At 39.0% G+C, this 13,386-nt stretch overlaps 1 protein-coding gene across 10 annotated transcripts in view; it reads right to left on the reverse strand.

Annotated features, from left to right (window-relative positions):
* Positions 1–6,873: 6,873 nt before the first annotated feature.
* Positions 6,874–13,386, reverse strand: part of SH3D19 (SH3 domain containing 19) — a 194,804-nt gene continuing 188,291 nt past the window's right edge. For all 10 annotated transcript variants that reach the window (XM_025268164.3, XM_044930517.2, XM_025268165.3 and 7 more), the window contains 3 exons: positions 12,652–12,838; positions 12,145–12,242; positions 6,874–8,825 (listed from right to left, as the gene is read on the reverse strand). In XM_025268164.3, the coding sequence (XP_025123949.3) occupies positions 8,709–8,825; positions 12,145–12,242; positions 12,652–12,838 (402 nt within the window). In that variant the 3' untranslated portion in view covers positions 6,874–8,708. The remainder of the gene's footprint in view (positions 8,826–12,144; positions 12,243–12,651; positions 12,839–13,386) is intronic.

Below are 13,386 nucleotides of genomic sequence, written 5' to 3' on the forward strand. Positions count from 1 at the left end.
AGGAAAATTAATATAGACATGGTTGTCCTGTGCCTGGTGCCATCAACAGTAGCTCCCAACTGCAAACATGTACAAATGTACCCAGAATAACACAATCTTGATTAAAACTGGCTGATCACATGCTTTTTTACAATGGAAATATTTAATATTACAGCCAGGGGTATTACATAGTGATTTGATATTTGCATATATTATGAAATCACCACAATAAGTTACTATCCCCCCAAAGTTATTACAATAGTGACCATATTCCTTATGCTGTATATTACATTGGTTTATCTACTTTATAACTGGAGGTGTGTACCCTTTAATCTCCTTCACCTATTCTGCTCCACCCCTCCTGGGAAACCACAGAAAACTAGTTTGTGTCTGTAAGTCTCTGTGGTTTGTTTCTTATATTCCACTTAAAAGTAAAACCATATGTTTCTTTCTCTCTGACTTATTTCACTTAGCATAATACCCTCTAGATCCATCCATGTTGCCACAAATAGCAAGATTTTTTAATGTCTAATATTCCACTATACACACACACACACACACACACACACACATACACCACATCTTCTTTATCAGTCCTCTATTGTAAAAATGCTGCAATGAACACTGGTGCATATATCTTTTCAAATTCGTAAATACCTAGATTATACAGCAGTTCTGTTTTCAGAAGTTTTCAGGAAACTTCATACTGTTTTCATAGTGGCTGAACCTACTGACAATCCTATCAGCAATGAATGAGGGTTTCCTTTTCTCCACATTCCCAAAACCTATTTGTCTTTTTGATCAAAGCCATTCTGACAGGCATGAGGTGTGGTTTTGATATGCATTTCCCTAACAATTTGATATGCATCTCCCTAACAGCGTTTCATCAGAAACGCTGGGCTGGATGAAGCACAAGCCGGAATCAAGATTGATGGGAGAAATATCAATAACCTCAGATATGCAGATGACACCACTCTCATGGCAGACAGTGAAGAAGAGCTAAAGAGCCTCTTGATGAAAGTGAAAGAGGAGAGTGAAAAAGTTGGCTCAAAGCTCAACATTCAGAAAACTAAGATCATGGCATCCGGTCCCATCACTTCATGGGAAATAGATGGGGAAACAGTGTCAGACTTTATTTTGGGGGGCTCCAAAATCACTGCAGATGGTGACTGCAGCCATGAAATTAAAAGACGCTTACTCCTTGGAAGGAAAGTTAGGACCAACCTAGACAGCATATTAAAAAGCAGAGACGTTGCTTTGCCAACAAAGGTCCCGTCTAGTCAAGGCTATTGTTTTTCCAGTACTTATGTATGGATGTGAGAGTTGGACTATAAAGAAAGCTGAGTGCAGAAGAATTGATGCTTTTGAACTGTGGTGTTGGAGAAGACTCTTGAGAGTCCCTTGGACTGCAAGGAGATCCACCCAGTCCATCCTAAAGGAGATTGGTCCTGTGTGTTCATTGGAAGGACTGATGTTGAAGCTTAAACTCCAATACTTTGGCCACCTGATATGAAGAGCTGACTCATTTGAAAAGACCCTGATGCTGGAAAAGATTGAGGGCAGGAGGAGAAGGGGATGACCGAGGATGAGATAGCTAGATGGCATCACGACTTGATGGACATGAGTTTGGGTAAACTCTGGGAGTTGGTGATGGACAGGGAGGCCTGGCGTGCTGCAGTCCATGCAGTTGCAAAGAGTTGGACATGACTGAGCGACTGAACTGAACTGAATTGAACAATTAGTGATGCTGAGCATCTTTGCATGTGTCTGTTGGCCATCTGTATATCTTCTTTGGGAAAATGTCTATTCAGATCCTCTGCCCATTTAAAAGTTGGCTTATTTGTTTGATGTGTTGTATGAGTTCTGTATATGTTTTGAATGCTGTTGTTGATCAGTAGCTAAGTCGTGTCCAACTCTTTGCAACCCCATGGTCACATGCCAGGCTTCCCTGTCCTCCACTATCTCCTGGAGTTGGCTCAAGTTCATGTCCATTGAGTCAGTGATGCTATCTAATCATCTCATCCTCTGCCGCCCTTTTCTCCTTTGGCTTTCAATCTTTCCCAGCATCAGGGTCTTTTCCAATAAGCTGGCTCTTCACATCAGGTGGCCAAAGTATTGGAGCTTCAGGTTTAGCATCTGTCCTTCCAATGAATATTCAGGGTTGACTTCCTTTAGGATTGATTGGTTTTATATCCTTGGAAGTCCACAGGACTTTCAGTAGTCTTCTCCAGAACTAGAATTTGAAACCATCAGTTCATCAGTGTTCAGCCTTTTTTATTGTCCAACTCTCACATCTGTACACAACTACTGATATAACCATAGCTTTGACTGTACAGACGTTTGTTGGCAAAGGGGTGTGTCTGCTTCTTAATACACTGTCTAGGTTTGTCATAGTTTTCCTTCCAAGAAGCAAGTGTCTTCAAGTTTCATGGCTGCAGTCACCGTTCACAGTGATTTCAGAGCCCAAGAAAAGAAAAGCTGTCACTGCTTCTACTTTTTGTCCTTCTATTTGCTATGAAGTGATGTGATCAGATACCATGATCTTAGTTTTCTTAATGTTAAATTTCAAGCCAGCTTTTTCACTCTCCTCTTTCACCCTCATCAAGAGGTTCTTTAGTTCCCCTTTGCTTTCTGCCACTAGAGTGGCATCATCCTCATATCTGAAGTTGATATTCCTCCTGGCAATTTTGATTCCAGTTTGTGATTCATCCAGCCTGGCATTTTGCATGATGTAAAACAGTGACAATATACAACCTTGTTGTACTCCTTTCCCAATTTTGCACAAGTCTGTTGTTCCATGTAAGGTTTTAACTGTTGCTTCTTGACATGCATACAGGTTTCTCAGGAGACAGGGATATTCCCATCTCTTTAAGGATTTTCCATAGCTTGTGATCCACACAGTTAAAAGCTTTAGTGCAATCAATGAAGCAGTATATTTTTTTTGGAATTCCCTTGCTCTATGAGCCAACGAATGTTGGCAATTTGATCTCTGGTTCCTCTGCCTTTTCTAAATCCAGCTTGTACATCTGAAAGTTCTCGGTACATGTACTGTTGAAGCCTTGCTTGAAGGACTTTGAGCATAACCTTACTAGCATGGAATATGAGTGCAATTGTCTGGTAGTTTGAACATTCTTTGGCAATGCCCTTCTTTGGGACTGGAATGAAAACTGACCTTTCCCAGTCCTGTGGCATCAGCGGAGTTTTCCAAATTTGCTGGCATATTGAGTGCAGCACTTTAACAGCATCATCTTTTAGGATTTGAAATAGCTCAGCTGGAATTCCATCACCTCCACTAGCTTTGTTCGTAGTAACCCTTCCTCAGGCCCACTTGACTTCACACTCCATAATGTCTGGCTCTAGATTAGTGACCACTAGACTGGGATAAGCCAGGTTATCCAGTCATTAAGACCTTTTTTATATAGTTCTGTGTATTCTTGCCACCTCTTCTTATTCTCTTCTGCTTCTGTTAGGTCCTTACTGTCTCTGGTAAGGACCAGATATTTTGAATTATTTTCCCATTCAGTAGGCTGCCTTTTTGTGTTGTTCATGGTTTCCTTTGCTGTGCAAAAGCTTTTTAGATTGATGTGGTCCCATTTATTTTGGCTTTTATTTCCCTCGCTTGAGGAGATGCATCCAAAAAAATACTGCTAAGACCAACATCAAAGAGTGTACCATCTCTGTTTTCTTCTAAGAGAAGTTTTATGGTGTCAGGTCTCACATTTAGGTCTTTAATCCATTTTGAATTTATTTTTGTGTACGGAGTGAGAACGTAGTCCAGGTTTCCTGACACTATTTATTGAAGACGTTATCTTTTCCCCATTGTATTGTTGCTTACTTTGACTTAATCGTCCACTTAAGTGTGGGTTTATTTCTGGGCTGTCTGTTCTGTTCCATTGACCTATGTGTCTGTTTTTGTGCCAATTCCATACTGTTTTGATGACTGTAGCTTTGAAAGTAGTTTGAAATTGGGGAGTGTTAAAGCTCTAGCTTTGTTCTTTCTCCAGATTGTTTTGATTAGAGTATTTTGTGTTTACATACAAATTTTAGAATTATTTTTTTCTAGCTCTGTGAAAGATGCCTTTGGTATTTTGATAGGGATTGTGCTGAATCTGCAGATTGTCTTGGATTGTATGGTCATTTTAACAATATGAGTTCTTCCAATCTGTGAGCATGGTATATATTTCAATTTGTGTTGTCATTTTCTGCCATCAATGTCTTATAGTTTCCAGACTATAAGTCTTTTACCTCTTTGGTTAGATTTTTTTTCCTAGGTATTTTATTCCTCTTGATGCAACTGCAAATAGGATTGTTTTCTTAATTTCTCTGATAGTTCATTATTCATCTATTGAAATACAACAGATTTCTGTAATATTAATTTTGTATCCTGCAACTTAACTGATTTCATGTATTAGTCCTAACACATTTTTGGTTGTCTTTTAATGATTTTTCATATATAAAATCATGTCATCTGCAGACAGGTTTACTTTTTTCCTTTCTAATTTGGGTTTCTTTTATGTCTTTTTAAAATTTATTTTTATTTATTTATTTCTGATTGCTGTAGCTAGGACTTCCAATACATTAAGATTGTCAGTCAATTCCTGCTAAAAAAAGAGAGACAGAGGCTTCCCTGGTGCTCCAGTGAGGAAGAATCCACCTGCCAATGCAGGAGACACAGGTTTGATCCCTGGTCCAAGGAAGAACCCACATGCCTTGGGGCAACCAGGCCCCTGCACCACAACTGCTGAGCCCGCACTCGGAGCCCGGGAGCCACAACTCTGAGCCTGGGAGGCACCGCTGCTGAGCCCGCACTTGGAGCCCGGGAGCCACCAGCGCTGAGCCTGTGCGCCTGCAGTCTGTAGTCCACAGCAAGAGAAGCCACTGCAGTGAGAAGCCCATGCACCTCAACGAAGAGTGGCCCCTGCTTGCTGCAACTGGAGAAAGCCTGTGGGCAACAACAAAGACTCAGCATAGCCGATACATACATTAATTTTTAAAAAAGAGGACAGAAAACCAGTGGGTAATTCTCCTTTCTGAATAATGAATCTGAATTATTCTCCTGAAAAAAATTTAATTGAGTTATTGCCTAATTTGTAGTATTTGAAGATAAATAATCCATGGTATACATACAATTAGGATTCCTTAAAAATAAATCCAGAATGTGGCCCAGACTCAAATATAAACTTATTATACGTTTATAAGCAATTGAGTTTATAAGTTATAAGCAATCAAGTTGATCTATTAGAATCCAAAATACTAAAACAACGTTTTGTGCTCCATGTATGTAAAAATCTCAGTTTAAGACTGCTCTGCTATTGCCAAGAGCACAGCCCTACAGACGCAGATCTTTTCAAGATCTGACATTCCAGGCATTCAAATGCTTCCTATTACACAGAAAAAGGAGTCCCCATTAATGGATCAGTCCATGTTTGAGTTTTTAGGTAACATCAATATAAATAGCCTACATAAAAATTGAGAAGCCCAGCACAAATCTTTATTTCTTCTTCAAAGAAAGAAATTCAAGGTTTTACTCTCTGTAACTTATTCTAGTCATAAGTATTATATTCAAGAAGTTATAGTCTTTTGTATAATAAACCAATTCTACTTGTTTAACTACTAAAAAGAAATGTATCACTTTAGCACAACAAATATAAAAAATTCTGAATCAGGACTCAGTAGATAGGTTTTGCTTTAGGCTCTGCCATACCTGTATGACCTTAGGCAAATCATTTAACCCCTGCAGGTTGAGCTCTGACCTGCAGACTTCTGTGGTTTAACAGGATGAGACTGCAATTAGGTAAAAGGCCCCTAGATGGTGGTGGTGTTCTGAGTTAGGCTTTCTATTTCCCCTCTACCCCATAATTACAGTGAAGTATAAAGGAGTAGGTTAGAAAATTATTTCCTATTAAGTTCTGAAAAAATTCACTGCTAAGGATTCAATTAATGACATTCAAAATAGCACTGAATTATGAATCATATTGTCCAGTTACATTTGATACTAATTAAAAGGAATATACCACTAATGATTATATTAATACCAAATATCTCTTTGTAATTAGCCTATTTCATCAGTATTTCTCTGGGCATATTTATCTAAGCTTAAGAAGCTGAACAAAAACTAAACAATTATTGTTAAGAGTATTGATGCATAACAACCCTGTAGAAAAATAAATTTTTTTTCAAATGCCAGTTCTAACAAATTCTGATAAATGTACTGATCTTTTTCATAATGAATATTTCAGACTGTTAAAAACCTGTGATTCCCATGAGCACAAATGACATTAACCACCCCCTCAGTCATATAAGCTAGAGCATCTTATAAAGAAATCTGCGGTCTTTTAGTGTTCAAAAGGGTAAGAATAACATATTAAATGACTTCTCTAGTTTAACCCACCAAAGAAAAAGGATTTGGAGATCCTAGTTTGCAGTGGCTTGGATGAACAATATTAGGTTTTCAACTAAAATTCCTGAAAAGAGCAAGAATACATTTCTATTTCTCCACTATGAGATTCACTGAGTATAAAAGTCATGTTCAATCAATATACAGAATAAGAAAGTACCTGTGAAAACTTACACCATGCTACCTTTTTACTTCTCATCAGCTGAGTAGGTAATAAATGACAAAAAATGTAGCATGATGGAGTGGAAGACATATAACTGCAAGTTTTGTTTCAACAAAGTTTTTTGTCAGTAAATTAAAGAGGAAAGATATTTGGATCATAGTGGCTCCAAAATAGTATCACTATTACATGAAAGTTACCCCTGTCCCTCCAGCCAGCCAACCAACCCACCAGCAAGCCTCTATTGAGCCTATATGGTGCAAACGGCTAGAGATAAAAAGATAAGATATCATCTCCATTCTCAAAAACCTCAGTCTAGTATGTAAGAGAAATGGACTTGGAAAGTTCAGTTCAGTTTATTATAGTGTCAAGTAGATACACACCTATTGCACTTATCATTCTGCTGACAGAGGCCAAAATTTAAGAGGAATATTTTTCTCCAATAATGCTAAGTTTTCATGATTTTTGATGTAAGATGTTAAGATTACACAGGCAAAGAAATATACCTCATGCCCTATCCCAGTCCCCCCCGAGTCTCACCTTCCTGCTGTTATACAAGCTTGCTGCAAATAGGAATTTAGTTGAGACAATGCTTTAAGCCATCCATTTCTTATGAAATTACTCTTGAGTGATATTTGACCAGTTTTCTTTATTCCATCTTCTATACCCAAAACATTAAAAAAAAAAAAAAACAGCTCCCATACCCTGAAATCAACTGTAACCATATACTGGAAAATGACAGTCTTTAGTCAAAGACAAGGTAAGTCTCTCCTCTGGTACAGAACCCCAAATGGTATTCACATAATGGTTTCATCACTTAACTGCCTAACTTTTTGGACAATGGAAACAACAACATAAGCAAAAAAGTGGCCCAGCATATGAAACTCTTCTCAAAAACAGAAGAAAGTTATGAACATTGTTGGGAAAGTGTTTTACATTTCCAATGAAATTCTATTCCATTGATCTGTTTGAAAGATTGTCTTCAACCAATATATTTGGCTTCAGCCGATAAGGTGTAATTGATTCAGTTTCACAATGAACCACTTTTTAGCTTTAAGACTTTCATCTTAAGCCTGGAGTGCATAACAATGGAGAGCAGGAAAGTGGTTTTTTATTTACTCTAAAAACTGCAGGGATGAGCTGGGGGGGAAAAAAAACCCCGAAAGTATTAGCCTTCAGATTCTCAAATTATTTTTAGCTCTGGTTATATTTGGAAGAATGAGCTGCGGGTTTGGCATTGTTTTCCATCTTAACAGTTGCTCTGTATTCTGAGATATATATATGTGATTCATAATGTACCACTGTAACAAGACACAGCTTTTATGTATTACTGGGGTAACACAAAGAAAATGAATTTTTCTTTGAGTACCAGTAATTGTCAAAAGAATGATTACAGAATCAGAAAATGTGCTTTATAATAACCCTGTTAACATAAAGTATACACAGAGGAAAGAAAGAAGTACTGCAGGTATGTGAAAGAGTTAGTTCTATTAGCAAGGCTTTTCAGGGTGGTTTTGGTTCTTATGCATCAAATTTTAACCACTTTCAGACTCTGGGACAACGGGAAAACATCTGGCAACACAGGAGCATTTGGTGACTGTGAGCTGACTCACCACGTGCTCACCAAGGCTCCACTGGTCAATGAACTACTCCCTTCTGAAACAAGGCTTTGCCCTGGTCATAAGGATAATGCTCTCAAGCTGTTAGAATTAATTTGAATGTCAAAAATGAAATTTAGGTTACCAACCATCGCCTGAGAGTTACAGCATGTAGAATAACAAATGTCCTCTTTATAACTGAAGTGAAAATTGAAGAAGCACGGATACTTTACTTGCGCTGATGAACACAGACGTCCAAGTGCAGTGTTCGCTTCTAAGTGTCCCAGTGCAGCCCTGTCTCCAGACGCTCTGCCGGGGGAGGGGCTGCCTGCCTTGCTCCTGCTTGATGTCCTCCCTGGTGGAAATGTGCGCATGGGTTCCATGCGCACGCTTCTAATGTGAGTGAAAGCTAACTACAAAATCAAGATGTTTTCTGCTTTCAGAAAATTCTAGTATACCGTATACAGCATCAATATTTCTTTCCATTTAAAAAAATAGTGCAAAAACATATCTGATAGTCAAAGTGAGAGTTCAAGTGAGTTTCTGTGCCAAGGAGCACAGTCAAGCATCACCTTTAGCTAACTTGTAAAAACTGAATGTACGTTTTGGGAAATATTCCAGATTTTCCCATCAGTTCTCCACTCATCCAGTCATCATCGACAGATTCCAGCTCTGTTATTATGTCTCCAGCCTGTAGAAAAACAGGAATTGAAACTAATTATTAAGTTTCTGCTGAGTGTACATGTGTTAAGCTGCTTCTTTTCCTCAAACCCCATTCCTCTGTCACTGTCGACTTTGTTGCATTTCCAGGTTGTATTTTGTGCCCCTCAAATTCACCACTCCTAATCTAAAATTATTATTTAATAAATAGAAATACCAGCTAACATAGTATATATATAGAAATTTTTTCCCCAGTAACAATTATTTATCAGACACCCACTACGTGTCAGACACTTCTGGACACTATGGATACAGCAATGAAGAAAGACCTTACTCCAGAGTTGGGAGACGAATAACAGCCGGCAGAGGAGGGCAGAAAGTGTGAGCTGCCACCGCGTCGGCAGTCTGGGGAGGCCTCATTCCGGGCGACGCGCAAAGACTTGGTGGCGAGAGGGCTGCATGCTCACTGTATGTGTGCCTCGTCCTTTTCTGTGTGCTTTATGGGAACTCACTCATTTATTTTATTTTTATTTGTTATCAAACTAAGAATAGTGAAAATTAACTCATTTAAACAATACTGCAGTCCTAGAAGTGGTACTATTATTTCCCCATTTTTGAGAAATATTTTTATAGATTTCCTTATTTTATAGAAAAGGAAACTGAAACTCCGAGGGATTACGTGACTTGCTCAGGGCTGCATGTCAGTGAGTGGTAGGAAGGGGATTCGAATCTAGAGTGATTCCAGGGCCTATCCAGGAATCATAATGGATAACCTAATGTTAACCACTAGGCATGCGGTCACCACATTACACAGTCTACCTTTCTACTTAGACAGGTTTTTACTAAAATGGCCTTTTCTCAGCCTCCTGAGCATTTTGTGCTCTACATCTGTTCTTCCACATAATGGCATTCTCCCCTACCGTTCGGCGCAGTCCACTCCTCCACGGCCTTAGTACCACACTGCATTCTCCCTGTCGCTGACTCAGCACGCGACTGTCTTCCCTGGGCTAGTCAAAGGGCTGGGTGTCTTACTCCTGTGTGAATTATACTATCTCAACAGATGAAGATGTAAGTTTTGAAATTATCTCCTGAAACTATTTTCTTTACGGTTTCTAGCCATTTCCTGGAACCTGAGTTTAAGATTCTGTAATGGTCTAAGAATACCCTGGCTACTTTTAAGGATATCTTTATCAGGTTAAATGGATTTATTTGTAGCCCTAGGATACTGCCCTTTGGAAAACTGGTTTGATTTAAGGCCATTCTTAATGGAAAATGCTGACAATCTAATGTCATTAATTTAGTTTACTCTGCTAAAATATGTAAAAATTTTGGCATTTAAAGTTTCTGTTTTAAGTTCCTTCTGGTTCCTAAATTATAATCCTTGACTAAAACTATTTTTCTTTTTTGTGTGTGTGCTTATTTTTTTTTTAATTTTATTTTATTTTTAAACTTTACAACATTGTATTGGTTTTGCCAAATATCGAAATGAATCCGCCACAGGTATACATGTGTTCCCCATCCTGAACCCTCCTCCCTTCTCTCTCCCCATACCATCCCTCTGGGTCATCCCAGTGCACCAGCCCCAAGCATCCAGTATCGTGCATCGAACCTGGACTGGCGACTCATTGCATATATGATATTATATGTATTTCAATGCCATTCTCCCAAATCATCCCACCCTCTCCCTCTCCCACAGAGTCCAAAAGACTATTCTATACATCAGTGTCTCTTTTGCTGTCTCGTATACAGGGTTATTGTTACCATCTTTCTAAATTCCATATATATGCATTAGTATACTGTATTGTAAAACTTTTTCTTAGCTCTGATTCATACATACATATATGCCACATCTGTTTTCTGAGAGCTAGGACAATTTAAAAAAAGTTTTATTTACTAATATTCTGTGGATATTGAATAAAATATTAATGATCAACAATACTTAAAATGGTACAGCATCCCTTAACTAAAAGACTCTAGAACTATCTCGCTTACAGTCAGGCATTTGTAAAAATGCCTGAAGACAACCTATTTTCTGGATGATTATACTGACAACCTAAATGAAGGCCAAAACTGAAGTCTGAATCCAGAGGGTTCACTTGCAGTAACATTATACTTGAGGATAAAAGGAATTAATTTTGAGCCATTGATTCTCAAGATTGAAAAGGACTAGGGCAACAGTTTCTAAACATTTGGATTTTATGGACCAAGAAATTAAAAAGAGAGAAAGAAACATATAGGGTTACCAATTATAATTTTGCATAAGAAATATGTATCATTTACTAGTAATATTTTATAATGGAAATGACATTTTAATATGAAAAAGAAATTCTCAGAAGATAGTAAACTCCATCACAAAACAGAAAAGTTAGCAACCTTATACTGACATATCTCAGCATGCCCACCTTTCTCCATGACTCCCCTAAAGCCTCCACATCCCTAGCCATCGCTGTTTTCCTCATTTTGTTGTAGACAGGTGTAAACCTTATGTGGGTACCCACTGTCTTAAGTCTCATCTTGTCCAGTCACTCCTGGATACTCTAATTCCCTCTGAGTATCTCCAATGATGGAGAATTTCCCATTGCCTAACAACTCTTCTGACAGCGTCTGGCCCAATACCACAGTATTGCCCTGGGTACTCTCCTCTGAGCACAATCCACCTGTGGATGTGGAAACAGGATCATGCAAGTATTCTGTTTAAGATTAAGGTTAGGCTTTAGGCTTCTTAAAAAACCCTCCTCAAAGTACCTTAATCTTTTGGGATCACTACCCAAAGTCTATTCAGTATCTCTGTGGACAAGACTGCAGGGCCTTGTGAGGCCCTGCTGCAGAGGCCACTGTAGTCCAGGCCACCTGGCTTCCCCCTGGTTTCACGACGCGACAGCAGCAGGCTGCAAGGGCCCTGCAGAGGATCCTCCCTTCTTTACTTTGGCTGAGCCGCATGGCATCATGGGATCTTAATTCCTGAACCAGGGATCAAGCATGTGTTCCCTGGAGTGGAAGCACAGAATCTTAGCTTGGAGACCACCAGGGAAGTCTGAGGACCGTCCTTTACTAGGGCTTCCAGTGAAACCTCCAGTATTAGTGAGATCGCATGTCATAAGGCTGAGGAATAAGGAATTTGTTAGGCAACTGTGGGTCTAGCAATATCAATAAGACTTTAAAGTACCTCAATGATCTGCTGATAATATACATTTGCCCTAGTCACTTCTCTAATCTCATCCTTAAGAACGAGGGTCTGAGATCTGTTCATTCTTGATCAGTGATCAATACTCCATGCAAGTGTTCACCCTGAAGACATTTCAAAATTTACAGCTGCTTAATGCAGTTACAAAAATGATACACATTCTGACCTTGAAGGAAAGCTCATCTTCATTCTCCCCATGGAAATCATACAAGGCTTTGGCCTTCCTCCCCTTCAGTGATAAAGCAGCCACGCCTTTTGCATCAGCTATGAAGACACCAAAAATTCAAATACATAGAAAGTCATTGACTAAAACACAAATCAAACATTTTAAGAAATCCCCTCGTCACTTCCAGGACATAATATTTTCAATTAATTTTGAATTTATTATAACTTGTAAAAAGATGAAGGATGTTCTCTTAGAAGAAAAAAAAATTACAGAAAATATATTCAGGAGATAAAACTAGCCATTATTGATTAAAGGTATCTTTATGTCTTTTTCCCCCATAACTTCAACAAATTATATGCAGAAAGTTTGCATAACCTTATGAATTAACTTTCAAATACAGGCAAACAACTGAAATTGAGCACAGCCAGAAGTACAAGAAATCTGTATCATTTCAAGGGTCTTGGGGGTCCCCTTGGAGGGTAAGAGCCTCCCGGGCAGCAGTGGTACCTGAACAGGGCCGCACAAAGACAGCAGGGAAGATGCCCTCTCGGTCCCGCAGTCTGCCCTTGTACCAGTCGGAGTCTACTCGCTCCAGGATCAGGATCCGGTCTCCCCTCTTGAAGGATAAGTCTTCACTGGTCTCTGCCATGAAACTGTGCAGAGCTTCGCACCATTCTCCACCAAGATTGTTCTCCTGTTACAAATCAGTTTGGTAAGAAATGTGAAATTTTATTTCAGATTAATTTTCACAAAGCTTAAAAAGTGGTGGCAAAAAAACTAAGGGGTCATAACATTTCAAAGTCTGAGGGCCACTTTAAATCACTCAATACCTAACGTCACTAATGAGTTTCAGAAATAAAAGCTTCCAGTAACTTTTTTCTTAAAATTCTAAATGACATGTGATAAAATTTGTGACTTTTGCTTTTAAGGGATATATAATGCTTAAGTAAAAGTTTCTTTCTAATTACGGTCTATGACATTGTGTGTGCTAAGTCACTTCAGACGTGTCCGACTCTCTCCAACTCCATGGACTGTAGCCTGCCAGGCTCCTCTGTACATGGGATTCTCCAGGTAAGAATACTGGAGTGGGTTGCCAGGCCCTCCTTCAGGGGATCTTCCCAACCCAGGGATTGAACCTGTGTCTTCTGCAATGTCTTCTGCATTGGCAGGTGGGCTCTTTACCACTAGCACCAACTGGGAAGCCCATGATCTATGACATTAGTTACATTAAAAAATTAGATA

The sequence above is a fragment of the Bubalus bubalis genome, chromosome 17 (assembly GCF_019923935.1).
Source record: "Bubalus bubalis isolate 160015118507 breed Murrah chromosome 17, NDDB_SH_1, whole genome shotgun sequence".
NCBI classification, from domain to species: Eukaryota; Metazoa; Chordata; class Mammalia; order Artiodactyla; family Bovidae; genus Bubalus; species Bubalus bubalis.